A 25,077-nucleotide genomic window follows, 5' to 3' on the forward strand; every position below is an offset into this window, starting at 1 on the left:
AAAGAGCATTGTATCAAACATGTCGTGTGTGATTTTTTTTTTTTTTTTTTTTTCATCATGTCACCATTTCGTCATGTTTTTCATCTTGTTTTTTTCTCTTTATTTTTTTTTTTTTTTTTTCGTCAAAATCGTCAAAAACAAGTCTATTACACCTTTTTGCAGTTTTTGAATCGTTGAAAAAAAAATCTCTTACGCATCGAGTGCGTGTCGTTATTATATTTATTTGTTTTGTTGTTGTTTTTTTTTTTTTTTTTTTTTATTCCGTTTTCATTCGTTTGTTTTTTCTTTCAAACACGTTACAGTTACTCATACCGTACGATTTTTTGACGTCGACTCTGAAGGCTGTCGTTTGTTTGACAGATTACTCACACCTACACGTATATGTATACATAGGTATTACACATATATTCAGGTATGCATCCCGTGTACCTGTATATACGTATGTCGTGTAGATACCTAGGTCGACCAGGTAAACGGTTTTGACCGTGACATATTTTCATTTTCCCAATGATTTTTCACGTTACTACGACCGTCGAAAACCTTCCGCGTGACAAATGTCAGATTCTTTCTTTTTTTTTTGTTTTTTTCTATACCTCGTCTTTGCCCTGCGAATTTTTAAACCGATATTGACAACACCCGAATTGATTTGTGTGAACCGTGTCAAAAAAAAAAAAAAAAAAATCAAATATAAATAAGAAACAGGTCGTTGTCGAAATTGTTTCTGTCTGTTTTTCTATTTTCCTTACCTGTTTATACTCTGGTGATAAAATTTTAGAAAACAAATGCAAGGTACAGTACGTGTTGTGGTAAGAATGTAAAAAAAAAAAAAAAACTGAAAGCAACGTCTTACAAAACGTGGAAGAAAAAAAAATCGTCCCTCCTTTCTGAATCTTGCGTGAAAATGTTTAATTTCAAAAAATTAAACATTTCTTTCCTTGATTTGCAAAAATCAATTTCGGTGGTTTTGTAACAGGTTTATTAATTCACGTGGTAAAGACGAATGATTGGAACAAAAAAACAAAAAAAATTTCAAATTTTCAAAGCACCGTATAGAAAAGTTAATAAACAAATGGAGATCAAATTATCTCAGCTGTGTTAAGTCGACGATTTGAGTGATGATTTTATTTCTTTTTTTTTTTTTGTCTCCCCTTTAGTTTATTTTACTTTTCAGGCACCGTTAAATTTTCTGAAACCAATTATTACAATCAAATCTATCAAATTTATACGCAAACGAGTTTACGCAACGTTATTTGCCATGAGTTCGTTTCTTTTTCATTTGCTTTTTTACTTTTTTTTCTTTTTAATTCGTCTGATTCTTAACTGCTTCTCTTGTTCTTCCGCCATAAGATTGAAAAAATTTCTCTAGCCAATCAAAAGATCATTATCTCACCGGAGATTTTCGCTACATGTGTAACAAACAATGCGGCAAAGTTTCACAACGCGGTTTTACGTATATCATAACACATCGTCACGGAGAAACGAATATATTATAGGCGTTATAGACATTTATACGTATACGTAGGATAATGTTATATTTTTTCACGATGTTAACGTTAATTGTGAATAGAATAAACTTACAGTTTTTGCATTTGCATTTCTTGATCAAAGTCTCGTCTTTGATGTCGTCGTGGCAAGCCTTGCAGTAAAACCACGCTCTGAAAATAAAATCCAATTGTATATATTGTCGATTAAACGTCATCATTGTTGATTAAACATCATTCCCGCTACCCGTTTTACTGTGCATGTAACAACAAAAACAACAATAATGTCAAAAATACCGCAACGTCGAAACTCACCGCTTCACCTCGTCGGCTGATTGAGCAATAAAAAATCCCTGAGTGTTCGCCGCGATCTTTGCCCCACGCGGATTGATCGAAATCTTGCTATCGTTCCCGGCGTCCCCCTTTATCTCGATTGCCAGCAGCAATAGCTTCAATTTCGTGAAGCACAACCTGGGAGAAATATCGTTGAATAACGTACGATACTTGCCTGTGCAACATCCCGTTGGGTCAATATTCAGGAGTGAATTTGCTTTTTTTTTTTCTTGCCCTTTCCTTCTCCTTACTTTTACTTTTTTCCCCACACGATAGTTTGGAAATATTTTCCCCCGCGCCAAACGCTTGGATCCTTCCAAACCGAGACTGTTGTCTCTCCTTTCCGTACACGGTTCAGCTTTTATGATTTTTCTTCGATTTATTTTATTATGTTAACAATAATAACAATAATAATAATAATAATAACAGTATTGGTAAGCAAATACAGAAGAAAAGGAATATTTATCCTGAATATTGAACACCAAAGGTGTTGGAATTTATTATTACATGTATGTGTAAATGGATCGATGTATTAAGGGATTGTTGTATTGTTGAAAAAAAATTATTTGTTAAAAAATGGATTTATATTACACGCACAACGACAGCAATGCAATTATTGTACGAATAAGGGATGGAAGGATTTATCCTGATGAAAAAATAGATGGTCCGGGCGATATTTTTACGAAAGATTTGTCCGTAATAGGGAAATGACGGAGTAAATAAAATTAAGCAACATTATTATGTTCGTACGATTTCTGGAATAAAGATGAAACCGTGGTTTAAAAATAGTTTTTCATCAGGATACGGCAAAAGTTTAGCCAAGCTCGGATTGCGGAATCGAAATAAGTTGGGAAAAGAAAATATAACTTCTGTATACAAAAATCAGATTAATGCATATAACTTGGATTAAGTAAAAGGCTTACAGGATTTTGGATTTTTGAAAAATCACTACAAACCGCGTTAAACTTTTCGCCAGTTCCTTGTCATGCAAATATACATATGGAGCATTCCACGTAAAATTAACACCCCCTTCAATTTTGATCATTTTTTATTATGATCGTCTTACCAATACAAAAAGGTGTCGGGAATTTTTTCAGATTTTCTTTAGCAACTGGTGAAATTTATACTGGTGGAACTGTTTTTTTTTTCTCTCTCTCTCTCTCTCTCTCTCTCTCTCTCTCTCTCTCTTCTTATCCCTTGATGTAAACGGATCGCAGATTCACGATATTTTGATGATTCCGTGATCCATTTACATTGAGAGGTATGAAAGAAAAAAAGGTACAAGGAAAGAAAAAAAAAACCTCCGATTCCTCCGGTAATTTGACGTGGAATGCCCCGTATGAAATAATGCAGGATGTCCCATAATTCGTGGATATATACCATATGTATATGTATCGGTAAGCTAGTTTTTTTTCAACGAACGTGTAATTAATAATTCCGTAATCAGCGTTTTCAAAAACCCTCGGATACGAAGCCTCGTTCAAATCAATTATCATTTTGAATTACCGAATTCCGACTTCGGATTCGTAATCAGAAATCTAGAAGCTGGCTTTTTTTTTGACTAATTAAAAAATCAAAAAATTTAAATCCTAGTCAATCGGATGTAACGTGAAATTTGTAGTTACGCAACAAACTTTGTTCCATCATTACATATCTTAGTGAATTTAATAACGCTTGGAGGAGAAATTTTACTAGCACTTGACTATCCTTATTTTCTAATATCCAAACCCCGGTCCGAGTTTACTCTATTATTATAAATATATCCACGATTTATTGTCCATATTATATTACATACAAAAAGCGTGCCCGTAAACAATAAGTCACGATTTGCAAATGCGGGAGGTGGGGGGGATATCGGAGAAACGGTCATGCGCAGCAAAATGCCGAAGTCACGAAAAGCGTGAAAATGCAAAAACAGTTGGATGGTACGGGTAAAACGCGTATTGACCTCGTGGGCAACTACAGCATGAGCATAACAATATAATATATGTAAAAAGGTGAGACGAAAGGTTAAAAAAAGAAGGCCAAAAATAAATAAAAGTAAGAAAAAAAAAAAAAAAACGATCTATCGTCCATTAATCATAAAAAAAAAAAAAAGAACGAAAATGCGAACGTCTATTGCGCAGTGTGAATTTCCAACGACGGAACTCTCCGTCGTTTGCCATAATTTAACGCGCATGCGCGAAAGATCCGATAGCGGTTCGTTTGCCAGGGTTACCAACCGGCGTGAGAGTAACCCGAAAAAATGTTCACAACTGTCCCTGACAGTTGTCCTCGACACCGACAGCTGGTCAAGAATTTTCGGTTTCAAATACATCGCTGCGAACCGTCTCGTCTAAATTACCGACGGTTGGTCCCCCTGAAAAAACAACTGCCTCTCGGATTGTTGCGCATGCGCGTTACATTCTGTCGTTAGCAATTCCCAATGCACGTATTATAATATGTATATTTGGGTATAACAAACGTGTTCCAAGCCAACGCCTACACTATTTATATATTCTAACGGTACCTCATTCTCATCTACCAAAATTCTAACGATGTAATATAATAACAATAGTGATAACAATAGTGATTATAATAATAATAATAGTATTAATAATAATAATAATAATGATAGCATTCAGCGCACACGGGTCGCGTAAAAAAGGTTGCAGTTTCGTCATTCTTTTTTCTTTTTTTTTTTTTAATATTATCTTTTAATTTTCATTGCGTGCTGTGTTTCCTTTGTTTTTTTTTTTTTTTTTTTTTATCTTACATTTTTCTCGTCAGTTTCAACTAACCCCAAAGGGTTACAATTCTATCTAGACATTATACAGCGGGGTTCACTGATCTATAATCGTGAAAGGCACTCCCACACACGCAAACTGTTGTGTCGCATACGGTGATGCAAGTTTCAATTATAAAAGTGCGATTTTTGATTGAAGTAGGAAGGAAAAAAAAAAATATTCAATAATTAAATAAACAAATATAAATAATCGATGAGCGAAGTAAAATTTTACAAGTCTGTAGCGTGTTCGGCAAAAAAAAAAAAAAAAAACTGTGCTGCATATGTTCGCCAACTTGTTATCAGGTAGGTATTTCTGTAAATGTACCGGTGATCGTTTGATATAAATCGTATTTTATTCATACTCGTGGATATATTTTATGATAAAAATTTCATTTAACCGCTTTTATTTTTCAATTATTATTTTTGTATATATATATATATATATATATATATATATTATCTTATCTTATTCGAAACTTTGTTAGTTTATATTTTCCGCTCGCAATAATTATTATTATTCGTCGCATCGGAGCGGCCGGGAGTTATATTTTATATACTTGTTTATTAGAAACGCGAACGCGCGTGCAAAAAACTTATTAATCAGCACATTTCATTTCAACTTTGTTCAATTTTTTTTTTTTTCAGTTTTTTTTTTTTCTTTCTTTTAACGACACTTTTATTTCCACCGTCGCGTCGTCGCGGAGTTTTTCAGCTCTGATCATTATCGTTGGTCTGCCGCTGGTCATGATAATATCGCCGTTTAATTTTCCTTTACTTTTCCTTTTTTCCTCTTTTAATTCGTAAAAATGTCTATATACGCGGTGTGGTATTTGTAAAAAAAACAAAAAAAATAAAATAAAAATTATCAATCTACGCACAGTATATGTATATAGACGACAACGTATTATGTATGTACATACACCTAAGAGCAGCGGGCATGCGAGTAAAAACTTTCAACGGATTGGGTGTATTCTTTTTTTCTTTCATAAGGTCTATAACAGTTTGTAATAATTATTGTCATATGGGTATGATCAATTATATAGGATATTTCTACACGAGCACACACAGAGCCGTTATATGCAATTATTTATGTAGAGAAAAATGGGCATAAAAATGTGTAGCACACGATATTTGTGATGTGTGGTCAAAAATATCGAGAGCGAAAATTGAAGAAAATCCAAATTACTGACAAGTAACAAATAACACTTTAATTTGGTTGCAAAATTCAAATTTGAATAATTATATAGTCACACGTATATACATGTATCGTATTGTATATCAAACAGGTTTTAAAGTCGATGCAAAACGATTGGTAACAAAAAAAAAGATCAACTAAAACAGCGAAGCGACTCTTTTAGTTTGAAGAAAGTATAACCTAATAAAAGAAAAAAAAAATGCAAGGATCTAACAATCTAAATATACGTGATACGAAAATAAAAACGTACGTTTTTAGGATCGAGAAAAAGGATGCGTAAAAATTTTTAAAATCCATCGTCTACTGATACGGGTAATAATCGATGCCCGAAAGTTCTGTACAAGAAAAAAAGCAAGATAGTGAAAAGGGAAGAAAAAAACGATCAAAATTTGAATTCAAAATGTGAAAACGAAAAAAAGTAAAACGAGAGAGAGAAAGTAAAAAAAAGTGTACCTCGTACGATTTTCATCGTTTATATATATGCGTACGTGTGTAAGCGCATATAACAATACGTATGGCAACAAAATAAAAAATTAGGATAGTTTGCATGTGTGGCAGCCGTGGTGTCAGCGAGTCAACTTACTCGCTGGCTTGGGGAAAAGTCATCCCGGTAAAGGACGGGGAGAGGGTTTCCGTGTACATCTCGCAGCCCGTGCCTTGCAGGTAATCGTTCTGCCACGCTTGAGTATCCGGCGACTGAAACACCAACCAACCAGCTCGACGTCAACACCTCCATTTTCAAAAATCCCGCCACGAGAGGCTTGTCATTTCTTTTTTTTTTTTTTTTTTTTTTTACCGTCACACATCCTCCTCACCTCTACTTATCCATTCAAAAATTATCCAGCCACACACCAAGAGAAGAATAAAAACGAAAAAATATATCAAAATCGAGAGAAAATAAAAAAAAAAATCCTCCATCGTATTGTATTATTATTATTATTATCTCGTACGTATATAAATATACACACCTATCGTGAAATTTTATACGTACAATTAATAATGGTTTCGACTCGTTGTTCGTTTTTTTCTTTCGCTTTCTTTCTTTTTTACCCTCTATTCTTTTTACCCGCCGTCGATTAAATATCCATCACGAATTGTCTGCATCGAAAGGTAATTATTAACATAATTATACATTACTATATGCTTAAGGTAATCCTGTATTCGTTTATACATCGCCTGCATAGTATCGCTGTATGTACCCTGTGGTTGTAAATTTATGTAAACATATACATGTGGTTTTCACCTAACGAACGGTTCGCAATTTTTGTTGAAGAAAAAAAAAAGAGAGAGAAATAAAAATGAAAAAAAATAAATAAATAAAAAAAAACCGACAACTGCGTAAATGATAACTATATTAAAGATGGTACTGATGCGCTGATTTGAATTTTGTGATCTTTCATATAATACCATATATATATATATGTATATATATATATATATACGTAATGACGTGTGACGTACCTCGATATATTTATATATATATATATATATATATATATATATATGTGTGTGTGTGTGTGTGTGTGTATAAATACACTGTAAAATAAAAGAGCGAAGGTGGTGGTGGTGAGAGAAAAGAACATTTTTTTTTTTTTAAATCAACGTAAAATTAACAAATAATTCACGGTTCTGATGAAACAACACCGCAACTCGAATTCGAGAATTTTGCACGACAATCAAAATTTTTAACGCTCAATATTACACTTTCAACGGGAACAAAAGGGTGTAACATGATCGTTAGTCGACTTTTCTTTCGACTATAGAATTAACTGGCGAAATTAACGAGCAAGCAATGTCAATTCTTTACCGTGATTTATTTGTTAGCTTGTTTTTTTTTTTTTTTTTCATCTTTTTTTTTCTCGCTCTGACAACGATCGATTTGTACTGATTAAAGCAAACAAGAGGTGATTTTCACATCGATTACGGTGTAGCACATATACACAGTACATATTGTTTCCGTTTTTTTTTTTTTTCCTGTCATTCCTGGCCGTTTTTTTGTTTTCAAAAACACGTCTAGAAACATTCATAAACACATATGTATATATACATATATATATATGTATATAGAACTTAGTACGAATATATATCGTATACATATATATATATATATATTTTTGCATATGTGCATATGTATATATATATATATACACAGCAGAGTGGAGGCGTAGTGAGAGACATAGGCGAGGCGAAGCTTCATCCCTTTGTTACACGTGTTATCATCAATAGTCGTTTTATTTCGTTTTTTGTTTTTTTTTTCATTCCTGATACGAGAGACCGGTCACGTGAAATCCGCTAACGTATCTGTTTTTGGTTTTTTTTTTTTTATTTTTTTACTTTTATTTTACCAACCACAAAGTCAAGAGAATGGGGAAAAAAAAACATCACGGCCTTTGTTCGTTTATTGAAAAATTGATCGGATATTTGGTAGCACAAACTGACAAAAATTTCATTTTTCACAGTTACCCGAAAGTTCTGGTAAATTCGATGTCGTTGTAATATAACGGTTTGATTATTGCCGGAATTGAAGAAGAAAAAATTTGTACACAATTAGTGGTTACGATTTATCGAAAAATTATATGTACGTATAATTGTCGATAATACATTTTTTGGCTATCGCAAATATTGATATACATATTTTTTTTTTTCAGTTAAATTGAACCTCATTGTTTTGCACCGCGTATAAAATTTGCGGAATAATTACAAAAAGATGCGGTGAGAGTGATTTTAATAAAAAAATAAAGAAGAAAAAACGTCAAGACGTAAAACAAATTTTCCGGTTACGCGGCAACAGAATTAATTTTAATGTAAAACAATATATGAATAAATAAAATGAAAACCGTTATATAGGACTATTTCGTAGGTATGAGTAACCACTCAAAATAGAAATTTCTGTCGGTATATTTACACAGTTATAGTACAGATTCGAAAAAATTCGGTCGTTAGAAAGGAAGCAAGCAAGCAATTCTCTCTTGCATCAGAGTTTAAGCCGTTAGGGGCGGGATTCAAGTTCCGAATTTGAAAAGTTCTGAATTATTTTCTGGCGAAACTTGAAGTGAAGAAACGACAAGGTTTCGAATGTTCGGAAAGCCGATCGCTCAAAGTTCCGAAATGCAAGATTCCGAAAATTCAATTTCCGAAAAATAAATTTTCGATGAAGTAAAATTTGGAAAATTGAAATATACTCGCGCAGCGTAGTAAAAAATCAGAAGGATCAGGATTTCGAAGGCACAAATATCGAAAATCCTAAGCAGAGAAAGATCAAAGTGATGAAATCTCACCAAGCCAGTAATTCATAGAACTGAAAATCTTGGATCATTCGGAATTTCGATGTTTCAGATTTTCAAATTTTCTCATTTTCGCACTTTTGAGACTTTGAGCGTCGATTTTTGGACCCCTGGAAACCTTGACGCAGGTACGGTAAAAGTTTGTTTTCTTCACTTCAAGTTTCGGTAGCAAAAAATTCGAAATTCGGAGCTTTCGGAGCTTTTCAAATTCGGAATTTCATTCCCGGCCCAGCCGTTAGTTTCGTTCTTCGTCTTTATTCACACGTTTTTTTCCCCCTCGTGATTTTTCGTCAGTGATCGTTAGTTCGGCTCGTTTGACGTGTTTCGTGGTCGTTGAGACTGACTCTGACTTACTCAGTGGCCTTGGCAAATGGCATTCCAATGAAGGTTGGGCTCAGTGTCTCGGTGTACATCTCCATTCCCGTTCCGCGAAGGTAGTCATTCTGCCATGCCTGCATATCAGGCGACTGGTTCCAATCAACCAACCATTTCTAAATTACATGTGTACATTTTCATGTACATAATAAACAGGTTTACAGTGATGTATACCGGTTCTAACATTTTTCAACAGTTGAAAACAAATTTCAATGATTTTAATTTTACGAAGAAAAGCAAATATTCATAACGACCAAACCACTGTGAAATTCTTGTCAAGTTTTACTTTTTTTGTTTTTTTTTTTCTATCATTATTTCTTTTCTTCTATTTGTGTACGATGAATATGCATGTGATTGTACGATGATCCGTGACTACGATAAGTGACGACATGATATTTTCATCGTGTTCCGTCATTCTATGTCCTTTTTTTCTTTTTTTTTATTTTTTTTTTTTTTACGTCACGTATATGACACGATCAATTGGAATGATTGATGAGAAATGCGTGAGAGGAAATGATTGGTTCGAGAAACATTGATTAAAGGAACGCGTTTCTTCTTTTTCGCGAAGGCATATCCATACATACATATATATATGTATGTATATATATACGAAGGTGATCCATATTTAAGGTGTTGACAAATATCTCTTTCGAACCGCTCCACAAATCGACTTCGGATAATTCAAAAACAATATCCTAATTTTTTCAGATCTTTATCTCAGCTCTAACCCCTTACCGTAAGAGGGCGGATCCCGTTTTCAATGTATATTTTATTGCAAGGGTGAGAATTTTTTTTCACATTCTGTAACTGCAAGATTTTAGCGGGGATTAGTGCTACTATGTGGGAAAAAATTTGCATCATACCATTTAGCCTCTAAATAAAGAAAAAGTCAGATTTAGAGGATGTGCAATTCGTCTAGATTGCCTGGTACGATGATCTGAATTTTTTCACAAATAGTATAACTAATGCCCGATAAAATGTTGCAGTTACAGATTTTTTTTTTTTTTGAAAATCATTACTCTTGCAATAAAATATATATACTGAGAATATGGCCGAGGCGCGTGTTTTTTTTTTTTTTTCTTAAGAGGGGAAAAAACCATCTTACGGGAAAGGGTTAGAGTCGATATGAGAATTTGCAAAAAAACAGGGAATTGTTTTTGAATTATTTGGAGTCGATTCGAGAAGCGGGCCGGAAAAAATTCGTCGTCACCCTAAATAAGGATCACCCTAATATAACATATACCATATATGACTTGTTCCATCACTGTAAACAGTTTGCGATCATCTCACATCGAGAGAAAAAACTCATGTCATGAAGAACATATAGAAACAAATATGAACTAAGAAAACACAGTCTTAATATAATAATGATAAAACACCGCGAGTTGTGGAGTAAAAAAACAAAAATTCGATAAATGCCGGAAATATGAAATAAGAAAATTGGTACGGGAAAAAAAAAAGAAGCGAATGAAAAATGAATTTTTAAAACCCCGAAAAATCTAATTGTTATACAACGTTATGCATAATGTATACAACCGTATTATAATGATGTATAATATGAGCAACGATCAGTCGCGCTGTTTGCGAGATAGAAAAAAGAGAAGGAACAGGAATACTGACCGTCTTAAAGGAGCGCATGGCGAAGAGGTTGGCCATCATAGTGCTGAAACCTGGTGCTAGGCAGGATTGAGCAATGAAACCCAACTTCAGTTCGGCCAGGCAGATAACGTCGTCACCCTGCTTCCAATCCCATGATGGAATGTTGAGTAAATAGGCCTACAACAATTTCCACCATAGCATTCATTTCAGAGATGAGCAACAGGCACGTGACGAGAAAGAGAGAGAGAGAGAGAGAGAAGGGGGACGTTACCAAAAATTAGGTTTTTTTTTTTTTAAACCAATCAATAACGAAGAGAATGGGAAAAATTTAGGCGGTCGAATCCCTTGTTCTTTTTTTTTTCTTTCGAAGGAAATAAGAAGATGAAAAGATGAAAGAAAAAAAATCGTCAAAATTGATCGATTATATGCGGCAAAGAATATCCTGCAGATCGATGAATTTCGACGTCCAGTTTTATGTATGGAGTATAATAGGGTGGTCCTTATTTGGTGATTGAAAAAATTTTCATCGGGACGCCAGCCAGATATATTCGAAATTATTAAAAAAAAAATTTTTTTTTCAGCTTAAAGGCTGAAAACTTTACAAAAATTTTTTTTATCTAAAATAATGTTATACGTCGTTTATATAACAAGTTGTTTCGTTTTCTATGATTTGGGCATAAATCAAGGGACTGATTTGAAACTTGGCGGCATTGTTGCTTATAATGATAGGAAGAAACCCTGAAAATTTCAAAATTTGATGTCAATTTTATAATATATTTCTTTTTTTTTTATATAAGCTTAATAGCATCACTCTTATTAGGCTTATATTTGAGGGAACAATGATTATAAAATTTTTACATTTTTAGGGTTTTTTACTATCATTATAAGCAAAAACTCCGCCAAGTTTAAAATCGGTACTTTCATTTATACCAAATTCATATAAATCGAAATAACTGGTTATAAAAACGTCACGTATTTTATATTTCAAATATTTGGTGCTCAAAGACTTCAACCTTTACACAGATTTTTTCTTAATGACTACGAACAGATCCGGAGGGCGTCCCAATGAAAATTTTTCCGACCCCCCAATTAAGGACCAACCTGATATGGACATCGATACAGACCATAAGCCTCATTGCAACGCGGTATAAAAAGCGTTCCTAATTCGTTCACTTTTATCCGGTTCGATAAACAATATACATACGCGTACACATATACATGTGAAAAACGCATCATGTGTATGTGTATGCACAGGTATACGTACATTATGTTAAAAATAATCATGGATTGGTCGATGTATGAACTATGAGGTGTGGATTTCCAACCGAGGTGAGGTCAGGGTGTAATGGATATGAATGAAGTGGAGTTCCTCTCACCTTGTTGTGGTATTGCATTAGCTGAATAATGACGCGTATGTCGTCGGAATAATTCTTGATAGAGATGACGCGCATTATGTTTGCCGCGTCTTCGGCGTCCGGATCCTGGCAGTACTTGTTAGCAAGTACCAGACAAGCGTCCGCCTCGTGAACCTAAAAAACGTCCACCCATCGCTCGGTTACATTTCAATCCACTCAAGTTTTCAACATTCTATTCGAATCAACGATTTATATCTATATCGTATCGAAGATTGATCCTACGATATATTCAACGTTCCCGCCTCGTCGGTGATATTAAATATATCTCAAACTCTGCCGATAACTTATCGACGTTAGCGGAGGTTAGGATTAATAAGGATTTGTGCTCTGCGATACATCGAATAATCGAGTTTTTCGATGAATTGATCAATCAAACTTACCCTCATCATAATTCTGCAGGTCATACGGTATATGAATCCAAATCGTCGATTAACCGATTCGTCGAAAAAATTATTAATCGCACAGCAGTAGTAAGAATAGAGTACGAAAGGCGGCTTTTAAAATTTCCGACCTTTCCCTCTCTACTGGCGCATGCGCGGTCGAAGAGCTAACCTATAAACCGTCGAGTCTAGTCCAATCATCTGCGCTGGTTGCGAGGATTGTAGCACTGCGCATGCGTCATTAGAGAGAGAAGGGTGGTGGTCTTGCGCTATATTTTTTTTCCAACCTCTATCGGTACAACGAGTAATATGTGGAATGAAAAATTTGCTAGCAATAAGCTTCGATGAATATTGATCCTTAAAATTAGCAAGAATATTTTAATATCACCGGAAGACGTACGATACGTAATATAACTGTGTCGATTTTGCATCTAAAGTACAAAATACGTAATATAAATTTTATTATTTCACCATATGTATGCATAGTCTCTTCTTTTAATCATAAATAACTCGCGCGGTACGTGCAAAGAATTTTTCATTCGTTATAGAATATTCCTACGTAATCTGTTTAAAACGAAAAACAACGAATAATTATTGCTGTGTATATTTAAGTGTACGATACGCATATAATAAGACTGTCAATGGATTTGGATTGTACTTTACACGCAAATCTTGTAAAGTTTTCTTGTTAAATTCGGTTGGAATAACAAATTCATCAACTGCACAGCGTTATTTATAATTAAGAGAAAAACGAATAGTTTAGATTGTAGGGTTAATTATTTGGAGGGGAGGGATGGAGGGGGGGGGGGGGGGGGTTAAGGGGGGTTTAGGGTGGTGGAGAATAGAAGAGCACGAAGACAGATATAGCAGATGGAAGATTATTCAAGCGTATTTAAATATACGTCGTATTCCACATTATTATACGTAACGACATACGGTACATAAACGGAATTTCTTCGATCTATTTATTTATTTAATTATTTATTTTTCTATATAATTAATAATTAAAATACCGCGATGGCTAATCTTCACGCAATTCTACGTCCAATAGGGAGTTCTTTTTATCTGGGTACTGTCCAACAAATATAGGTATAACATATTTATATATAATATCAGCTCATGCTCCAGGCCGCATATGCAAAAGTATACCTAAACTGCAAGATTATTATACGTATATATATATATATATATAAATAACATATTATACGTATAATAATGAGACTCGAACATCTGCAGGTTATGCTTGAAAGGTGCAGGGCATCTGGGTTCGAAGATATATGTATAATATGTATATTGTGCGCTTTGATTTATTACATCTATCAAGTCGCGAAAAAATATTTTGGAATAACAAACGGTACTTTGTGGTGTATCGGTTGCAGAATGAAAAAAAAGAAAACAGAACAAATTTTTTTAAAAATTCTTCTTCCTGTTCTTTTTTTATTTTTTGGTTTTTGGTTTTTTTTTCATTTATTTTTTCTCCTTCGTACTTCTAGTTTTTATATTGAAAAACACGCCTCTCCGATACCCAGATCAGGATTATAATTTTCCAACAAAGTTAACATTTTGAACTGTATATCGCGTTGCATATCAAATTTTGATACGAGAACGAGAAAACATTCATTGGTAAACGTATATAATGTGTATAGCTTGTGTAAAATGTATACATTGTATGCATATACTATATACGGTGTATAAATAAGACTCATATGACGAAAGACGTGAAATACATGAGGAAATTATTTTAACAGGTGAGTATATAATGTAATATCATGTATTGTAATGCGAATGTTTCCTAGCGCTATAAATTGTAACAAGAAGAAGAAGAAAAAGAAGAAGAAGAAGAAGAAGAAGAAGAAGAAGAAGAAAAAGAGGAAGAATGGAAACGAAAATGCAACGAAATAATGAAAATAGTAATTTGTTTTATCTATATACGTAGCAATGATGTATAATAACATGATATTTAGTAAGTGCATATATACATATATATATATGTACGTATATATATATATATGTATACTACGTTGCATGCTGTTAATTATACTTATTACACCTACAACTACAAACTGTTATGCATTGGAAAATTTGTATGTATATAGAAACAGAATAATAACAATAAAAATAAAAACAGTAATCGTAATAATCGAGGTTGAGAAGTATGATATCATCCTATATATATATATATAATTTTTTTTTTTTTTTTCACATGCAGGGGAATCCTCTATAATAGACTGTTATGAAATACTCTACTTTTGCTAGATGTTTATATAACAGTAATAATCGATTGAAAAGAAAGAAGATAAAAGAAGAAGTATAAATAAAATGGAATTATATTGAAAATAATTTCGAAAGAAGAGAATAGTAATAATAATAATAAGAAGAAGAAGAAGAAGAATAAAAGAGAAACGGTCGTTTCTTCAACAGCAGTACATGACTAGCTTCGAAAAACATGGGCACTTACCCACCTGGGTCATCAGCAGGCATGGGTCTATCCACAGGTAACCTAGCTTTTTCACAAGGTATCACATATCGTGTGATGTGTGTACGGGTGGGTACATAGTTTTATATATATATACATATCATAGGTGGGGACATGGGGGATTCCGATCGTGTAATGTTGGGTATGCATGCGTGCTCGCGTCTTTATAATCGATGGAAATTTGTAAATTCTTTTTTGAAAAGAAATTCTTCGAGGGGTTGTGTTATACGTATAGTCAAGATTTATCGTGAGTCGATTCTTTTTTTTTTTTTTTTTTTTTTTTTTAATCTAATTTTCGTAACGTACGTACATTCGAGTATAGGTACAGAAAATTTCACGTCGATCCGACGAATATTCTCGAAGTTACGCGGACATTTCCATGAAACGCACGCCCCGGAGCGTTTGAAAGTACTTTTGAAACTTTGAACGCGTTTTTCTCAAAATTGTGTTTTCAAAGTCGGTGAGCAAGATTTCTCGGAAACTGTTCAACCGATCGTTATCAAATTTTCGCACGAGCTTTACGAATACATTTTTCAGTCCCTGATCGAAGGTTTTTTCTCGCCGCTAAGTATTTTCCATTTTGTAAACAAGTTGAGGCAAAAATTTGTATGGAAAATCGAATTTTTTTTTTTTTTTTCTTTGAGGAGCCACCGTCTTGTTAAAAATTAATATCCTGCTTGTTACTTCGATTGAAGACCAGATAATACTTCTTGATTGACTAAATCCTTTTTGTTTTTTTTTCATTACGGATGATCCAGACCAGAGAGATCTTGCATTTTTTTTTAGAGGTGCTCCCGGAGATCGGTTATACCAGCTTTAGAAATTATTATTTTTACAAGTAAAAAGTATCAGTGCTAAGTTCAATCTCACCCCAATATGTATGTAAATTTTCGTATTAATAAATTGAAATGTCTCTTCGTAAAAAATCCTTGACAAATCGCTTTTTTTCGACCTCCTGACTAGGTATAACCCCTTCACTCGATAAATAGATTTGTAAGATCACGTTCATATCAATCATACACGTTTGTATACCGTTGAGATATTTATGTTTATCGTGTAACGATACAATTGTAATATTGAAAAATCGTACGTATCGTGTAGGTGTGAAAAATATATGCATAACAACGTGTATTATGGGATTTGGAAGGAGATAATATAATCGTAATGCCGTAATTTTAAGAAATATTGAACAGACGAGACAACAAACTGTCTGCAATAAACGAAAATAAAAAACAGAGGGGAAAAAAGCTGCTGAAGCAATGGTCGTCTAAAATCTCGTTTTCTCAAAAATCTTCACACATTTCCTTGCAATGAAATATCTTCAAAACAAATCCCAGTATTTCACCGATTCTTTCGATATTCGTAATAGTCCCCAGAAATTTTGAAAAGCTTTATTTAAAATTTGTTTACCAAACATCTCTATGCGATATCATATCACATAAGTTACATATCTCCGAATGTATTGCAAAATGCATTAAATGCTTGTCGTACGTCGAATCTCCCTTCATGCGATTAACCCCTCGGAGAAAAAGAAGATGAAGAAGAAAAAGAAGAAGAAGCAGAAAAGAAAGGAAAAAAAAAGTATCGCAAAAGAAAAGCTGAAGACAGAGAACGAAAGGTAGTAAAAGAAGGAAAAAAAAAAACACAAGTGCTAAAAGTAGCGGGGAAATTTTAGAAGGGAACACACAGGCAACAACCATTTCCTGGCACATCAGCATCATTATTGCTGCGGTATCGTTTCTGGATTTTATATGGGGGTGTATTATATATATATATATATAATATATATATACATATATATTATAAGGTATAATATAATATAAGTATATGTACATTTACAATCACGACCAGTAGTAATCATGACAGTGCGTAGCAAATCGCTCTTCGTATAATCGTATACAATTATCGTATAAAATAATCGCACGCCGACATTTAAATACGCGGCGAGGTGAGCGATGATTTGAAGTAATAATAAAAAAAAATAAAAAAAAAAAAGGCAAAAGGAGGAAAAACGTATCAACGGCACGAGATGACGACAAAAAAAAAAAAAAAATTAAAAATGAAAAAAATTGTTTCACCCGATTCTGAAACGGACGTTTACTACTGACAACTTTTGATGACACGAATTGTGGGATCCCAGTGATGGATTGAGATGAAAGAGAAAAAAAAAAAAAACAAAAATACAACCGACAAGAACGAAAAGAAGGAGGAAGAGAAAAATCTGGCAAAAGCACGTCGTGAGAACTACTGCGAAGCGATACAGGGGCTTTCGTTTTTTTTTTTTTTCGTTCTCGTTTGCCATTTCACTTTTGCGAGGGTGTGAGGCAGGGTGGCCGGGGCGGGGGTGGGGGGGGGGGGGGGGGGCGTGAAAAGTCAGAGGCTGTAAAAAACATTATTGACCGCAGTCGTTGATATATCATATTCATATGTATAATATAATGTATAGGTATAGGTATAGGTATATATATATATATTGAAAAGGTTAGTGTGGGTTTGTTTCTTTCGTTATTTCCGTTTTTTTTTTCTTTTCTGGCTTTTTTATAGTGTGAACTGGGTGTTGGCTCACCTTGACCCGTTGAAGGTCAATGGGGTTCATGATGGTCCCCTGAAAGAACTCGACGGTGGTGAAGTGTCGTTTGAACAGTCCCTCCAGCTCTAGGTCCGGCGGTTTCCTGCTCGGCCAAGCCCGACAAACCATACGTTTTATATGATAACATTCACCTCTAATAATTCGCACGCCTTTACAAAATATGTATATATATAAAATGTGTATATATATATAATGTATTATATGCATGTATATTGTATATATGTACCTATAATGCAGTATTATTATATGTATGCGTGATGATCGTACAATAATAATAATAATAATAATAATAATAATAATAATAATAATAATAATAATAATAATAGTAATCACGACGGTGATGACATAGATATATGTATACATATATATTTTTGTCTGAATTTATGTTATACGTCTGTAAAAGCATATATAATAATCTGTACGTAGAATTGAAATTTAACGATGATTGGGAGTAATTTTGTACGTACAATAATAATCGTAATAAAAATTTGATAATACGAATGTGTGTATATATATATATATATACATGTATATACGCAATATATGTATATGAGTAATTCTCTCTAATTGTATGCCTCAGCTACTGCACGCTTATCCTGCCCCATAGCTCAATACAGCATGCCATGCAGATATTTGCAGGCGGTTGTTTATCTACGTCGCGCGGCCGCCTCTTGAAACAATCAATGCGATTCGTCTTTCACTTCGATGACGCGTATTATTTCATTCGTCAGAAATGAGAATTTTTTGTATCTACAATCCTAGGTCCTTGGGAAAATTATCAACAGTAATCAGCAGGCCGACCAACCTTTTGCTAATGAGTAATACCTGTAATCGAACTGCATTGGTTGGCCAGATTATATCGTCTGTGAGCCAGGTGAGCCAACTTACTCGGAAAATAAGAGACACTCGATGCTTTAGTGTATGAACCTTATTCGAGACAATCTGTTTCAAAATATCACCACCCGAACCGAGCTACCGGTGACAAAGTAACCAAAGGTTAGTAAAACTTTTGTCTTTTCCCCCACGTGTGTTGGTAGCACAATTTTTTCTCAGCGCACTCTCGGGATGGTAAGAAGTAGACAAATTTTCCATTATTTGTTATTGTCCTTACGATCAATGCTGTCACTCTTACCGGTAAATTTCCTTTTCCACATTTCTTTTTTTTTTTTGTTGTGGTAACGAAACGTCACGAGTTCTCGATAAGAAAGTGAAAGGGGGAAACTCGTGTACACTCAGCAGTGTAAAACTGTCGCCGCGCCTCGATTAGCGATTTGAAATAACGGTCGTTACCTCGTTACCGATTACCGGTAAAACAGTCGTCGTTCAGTCAATGCCGAAAAATTTCTGTAATCTTTCCCGAATCACCAAAAAAAAAAAAAAAACTATTCGAGACTTGCTCGATCCGTACATAAAGAAATTCGCATCTCTTATCACTCAGCGTAAACTCTGTAAAAGCAGCGTTCGAAATTGGAAGCTTGTGCAGTTGGCCAGCCTGCATTGAAAGACAAGAATGCTCGCGCATGCGCGACAGGAAAATCACTATCAATCTGTTAACGATGAATTTCCATCCTTTCCACTCGGTACGTGATCACAAGACGTATCACAGTCGTGTGCCAAGAGACGATTCCGCGGATCATTTCAATCAACTCTAAAATATTGAGCATATATAATAGTAGTAACAACAATAATGATAATAATAATAATTATTATTGTATAACAATTTCGAAAATAATAATAACGATAGTAACTGTATGTGAAAATTTATGAAAATGATAATAATAATAATAATAATAATAATAACAACAACGTTAACGATAAAATCAACGATAGTAATGATAATACAGGTTAATAACGAGTAACGGTAACGATGAACACAATAATACGTAAGGTGTATTAAATGAGTATAACGAAACGAGAAGAGCGTATATTATGTATAATATCAACAGTCGTCGGACCCAGATGAATACTGTGAGAAGTGTTCCTAAAAAAGGAAGTGGACGACATGGGGGTTGGTCGTGGGAATGGGGCTTTTTTTGAGGGTAGGTGGCGGGGGAAGGAGGTTAGGCAAGGTTGCGGGGGGTACCTTGACGCGTTCCAGGTCCACCGCGTTCATCATGGTTCCCTGAAAAAACTCCACGGTCGTGTAATGCCTCTTGAGGAGACCCTCGAGTTCCAAATCCGGTTCTTTCCTGCAAGCACATATCGCCACTCCTTACATCTCGGGCAACCCCCTGTACCATACCCGCGTTAACCCCTTTACGATACCTCAACTTTTTCACACGCACACACACACACCTGTACATCTTCCTTACTTTCGTCGTTACACCATCAACCTTATTTTCATTATTTATTTTCATCTCTTTCTCTCTACTCGTTTATACATGTTTAAATTTTTATCGGACTGCACGCCTCGCATACTTACCAATTTACACGTACATACATCCACCCCTCTTCCCCTCTATTCTGTTTCCCACCCGTTACGAACCCCGAGAGACTTTGAATCGATCACTCGATAACGGATGTAATCTGCCGTTTTATCCTTTTTTTTTTTCTTTTTTTTTCCTCTCATTGAAATCTTGCGTTACTCTTCGAATGACGACGATAACAATAATCGTAACAATAATAGAGTAACAATGATAACGATAACAATAACAACAACAACAACAACAACAATAATATTAATAATTCACTGTTATCGGGTATATATAATATAATATAATATTATACGTACGAGGTACCTAATTACATAATAAACTGTATTACAACAGTATATTAGTAATGAATCACTGCATTTATATATATATTATATATGTATATATGTGCGTGTGTATGTAATGTACAAGGATAAGAATTCTTTTGAGCAGGTAAAAGCGTCAATTAATTCTACGACGATGTGCGATAATGGTGTAAAAGTGGGATTGTTCGAGGGTGAAAAAAAAAAAAAAAAATCGAAGTAAATTTCTTCGTCCTCGACAAACCGATTAGGATAATAATATTGTACACCGTGTCATCGTCATAATCGACCATACGTTTGTAACCCTGGTATGAATATATGCGATACGTACCTGTGTGGGTTTAATATTGTTCATACGCAGTCAGCTGAATGTAAGACACGTTTATTGCGCGTGAAATTCCAATGATAAATGAATAATGGAGAGAAAACGACGAACAAAAATAGAAATAAAAAATACAAAAAAAATAACGAGAGGGTGGGGGGGGGGGGGGGATGGGGGAATAATATCTACGACGTTCAACACGTGGACATATTTTTGGTGCGCAGAATTTTGATCGAACTTTCGATTAAAACTATACGTGACGTGATTCTGTCGAGAGATCGACGAGCGATATTGTTATACTCGTTTACGTGAAACAAGCGTTATGATATTGTACCTGTAGGTATGTCCAATTAATCGACAACAGCAAGAATGTGTAAATAATGATAAATAACAGTATCGATGCGTAATGATAAACTTATATCAATGACGATGATAATGAAGATGAAAGGAGACTCCCTAAATACTGTCATACCTGTGCAAAAAGACAACCTCAACGTCGACGTCCTCGCGATCCTCGTGAAGAAAGTCCTTGAGGAAGTGGGACACTGACTCGTACGTGATGTGACCGCAAACAACAATGTGTCTGCCAACACAGACACACACAAATGTTAGATCCACCGTAATACCAATTCTTTACACATTATTTAACTTTAATAATCCAGTCGTTTCCATCTAATGATTTATCGTTAATTATCAATACAGAAACAACTGGCCGCAGGTGCTACGTCACCTTAAATATATAATACAAATATAAATATAAATATAAATATAATATTATCGTGTAATTTATAAATACGTTATATTTAATCGCAAGGCTCTGTTATTGCACAGTGTTATTTTATACATTGACTCCTAGCTATCGAGCCGTAATAATATATTGCGTGTGTGTATATATATATATGTATAATTAATTGTTCTCGTTTTTACACGTTATACACATCGATATTTATAATATCACATCAAACGCCGTTTCTGCGTTTAAACGAACGGTAATTTGAATGGATTGAAAATGGAAAGGTGAAAATTTAAAGTAGGAAAAGAAAAATTAATTATTAACAAACGTTATACGATAAACGGTATTTTCACTTCAAACTAAATATATATATATATATATATACATATGTGTGTGTGTAAGTAACATACTTATTTTACCATTACGTGTTTTTTAACCATTTTAGTCTGCTGCCACAATAAATTTGTTGTATTACATATACATTCGTTATAGGTTTTATACAGTTCGCACAACTGAAAGAATCGTTTCTTTTCTTCGTTTTTTTTTTTCTTCATCGTTTTCATACACGTTCAATATGTGATACCGAATACCTACTCTAAACATTTTTTTTTTTTTTTTTCCAACAATTCATTTTTGCCAATTTCAATTGTTCACAAGTTAGGCGACAACGATCACGTATTTGTACAATTCTCACCGCGGTGGCGAATGAATTGAGAAATTCTTTGCATGTATTCGTATTTAAATAAATACATAAATAAACAATTATATTACAATTACCATACTTTCACGAGTGCGGACTTATATTGCATTCATAAAATTTAACGATTTATAATATCTGTATAACATTAGCAACAACAACGAGAACCAACAAGTCAAATAATAACGATGATCGTAAATAACAACAACAATAATAATAATGATAATGATAATGACAATAATAATATCAACAACAATCATACGTGTGAATATATTTGCAATTAAACGAGCAGCAATCAAAGTCTATCTAAATATACGTTTGCGATGGTATGTATACGTACACATATATATATACACATGCAATACATATATATACATATACATGTACATACCTGTATTACAGAATGCTAAACGAATATTATATTTTTCAACTACCAGCAATGTCCCACATGATGTATATTGTTTATCATACTCTATAATAATGTTGACTGGTTTGTAAAATAAACGAACAAAAACGACGAACAACGGTTAAACAAAAAAAAAACACACACACACGCACACGCGCACACGCGTATGTTCGGCACGTATTATACACACCGAGAAAAAGTTTTTCAAACCTCGAGATTCGGGTGAAAAATCCAGCAGACGTAACGAGAAATCGAGCAAAAAAATTTCTCGAATTATATATTCCTTTCTACAAACAAAGGCTTAATTGCTACAGCGATTTGAAAGATTCTGTCGCGATTCGGAAATCATATTTACACAATTGTGAAATCGTTTTGACGATTCGTCAATTATTGTAACTAGTAAAATTTATCGTTTCAATGTAACCAATTTATGCTACGTAATATTTATCAAATGGGTATCAAAATGGGTCTGCAAATTACATTTTTCAGTTGAAAAAACAAAAAAAAAAAACAATCTTTTCTCCGAATATGTATACACACGTCAAACATACATGAACATAAAATTAATGATAAAATTGAACCAAAAACAAAGAGAAACGATGATAATTCGGTTGCGTGAAAGAAACAAGGTAAAGACGAAAGAAGAACAGGGGAAAGAAAAAAAAGGTGTAAAAATAATGATAACGATATCTGAGTGTTATACGTAACAAGGATGTAAAATTTGCCATGTACAAGTAATTCCATGCGAAAATTAAACTATACACATAACGAAATTATATTATGTTAGCCATCCGTTGTAATAATACGAATTGCAAAGTCATTTCGGCGTTAATTGTAGAATCTCCCGGCGGCTATGACAGATAATTGTTGTTATATTATTAAATTGCAAACGATGTATATACAACACCTGTTATCACTGTAACATAATATAAAGTAAATATATTGCGTACAGCATTAATACGCGCCAAAATTCGTATATATCTTCTATATTTTCTGCAATTGAACGCGTAATGATTATACATATAATTTTTTCCAAAAACTGGGCAGGTATCTTCGAATCCGTCCTGACCTTCCAAATTCGTATATTGAGTTCGTAATCCGTCGATACGGTGTGCAAATAGTAATAAATAATAAATAATAACAATGATAACGATAACTTGATTTAATAATAAATTCAAGTTATAACGCATCGACTGGATAATCGTGAATAGGTTATTTTCGCGTTTGTTTGCGCGCACGTGTGTGTGTGTGTGTGTGTGTGGATGCGTCTGTATAAATTCGTTAAAATATGTGGCAGTTTGAAAATGATCGTTATTGAGAATTACATATTATTATTATAAACTAGCGTATTATTTCAGTCTCGTGTAAGTATACGTCAATGCGGAAGGAATTATGCGATGGATTGATTACTGCGGGAATTTACTTTGACTCGATCTATATTATAAACTTTGTCATTAACGTCATCCGACGCGACGGTGTACCTGGTATGTATAAAATGTTGGTATAACCAAAGAAAAGTTCGCAAATTGACAATTACAAAGGACATTGTATATGAATAGTATGTCAAATTGTATGTGTATTTTAATATTATCACGGTACAGCTGACGAGTGCGGTATTATTTTGTTGTAGGTCATAAAAAAAAAAAAATAAATAAATTCACTATTTTGCAATATAAACAAATCTGCAAGCCCTCGATCTGAGAGAAAAGAAAATCATACAATCGATTCAACAAAATACATTTAGGGAGAATCATGACACTAATTTTAAATTACGTGTATCAGAAATTCGTGCAACGGATTATGAGTGAAGGTTTTCGGTCGTATTGCACCCAATTGATAATACATATACATACACTGTACAAATATATAGGTGCTATATATTTATAGACGATTCCCACGTCAATGAATCGATAACCCATTACAATAAACCTAATGATCATAGATGAAAAAAGAAAAGATATGTATGTCTTAAATGATCAATGAGCGAACAACGAAGAAACGCCAATCATAATTTATACTGCGTATATTAAAATGGGACAGAATTACTATTATTGTAATAATAAATATGTCCTTGAAAATTTCGATCAATATTATTATGGTTAAAGAAAAAGACGATTTCCGTTATCCTTCAATCTCGATTGGCGAATTTCTATAAACCGAATTAATCGTGATCGCGAGTTTAACCGGACTTTGATGATTGTGTGGCGAAAGTATTGTCGAGAAAAATAAAAAAAAAATTGAACCCGTGGATACCAAACGTATTCCTGGAGTGTGTCTTAGGGGTGCAGAT

At 33.9% G+C, this 25,077-nt stretch overlaps 1 protein-coding gene and 1 long non-coding RNA gene across 51 annotated transcripts in view; one reads left to right on the plus strand and one right to left on the minus strand.

Moving 5' to 3' along the window:
• Positions 1–25,077, minus strand: part of LOC124301985 (calcium-activated potassium channel slowpoke) — a 114,906-nt gene that overhangs the window by 23,483 nt on the left and 66,346 nt on the right. For 14 of the 50 annotated variants that reach the window (XM_046757710.1, XM_046757696.1, XM_046757703.1 and 11 more), the window contains exons 7-13: positions 21,424–21,534; positions 17,872–17,977; positions 12,411–12,563; positions 11,056–11,211; positions 9,415–9,527; positions 1,797–1,952; positions 1,579–1,655 (exon numbers count right to left, since the gene is read on the minus strand). In XM_046757710.1, the coding sequence (XP_046613666.1) occupies positions 1,579–1,655; positions 1,797–1,952; positions 9,415–9,527; positions 11,056–11,211; positions 12,411–12,563; positions 17,872–17,977; positions 21,424–21,534 (872 nt within the window). Of the gene's footprint in view, positions 1–1,578; positions 1,656–1,796; positions 1,953–6,359; positions 6,473–9,414; positions 9,552–11,055; positions 11,212–12,410; positions 12,564–17,871; positions 17,978–19,978; positions 20,085–21,423; positions 21,535–25,077 lie in introns of all 50 variants that reach the window. The other 36 variants (XM_046757671.1, XM_046757693.1, XM_046757666.1 and 33 more) reach the window with 8 other exon arrangements.
• Positions 329–17,763, plus strand: LOC124302004 (uncharacterized). The gene is made up of 3 exons (XR_006907615.1): positions 329–460; positions 11,258–11,261; positions 17,752–17,763. It is a non-coding gene; the product is annotated as an uncharacterized LOC124302004 (long non-coding RNA).

The sequence above is a fragment of the Neodiprion virginianus genome, chromosome 4 (genome assembly GCF_021901495.1).
Source record: "Neodiprion virginianus isolate iyNeoVirg1 chromosome 4, iyNeoVirg1.1, whole genome shotgun sequence".
NCBI classification, from domain to species: Eukaryota; Metazoa; Arthropoda; class Insecta; order Hymenoptera; family Diprionidae; genus Neodiprion; species Neodiprion virginianus.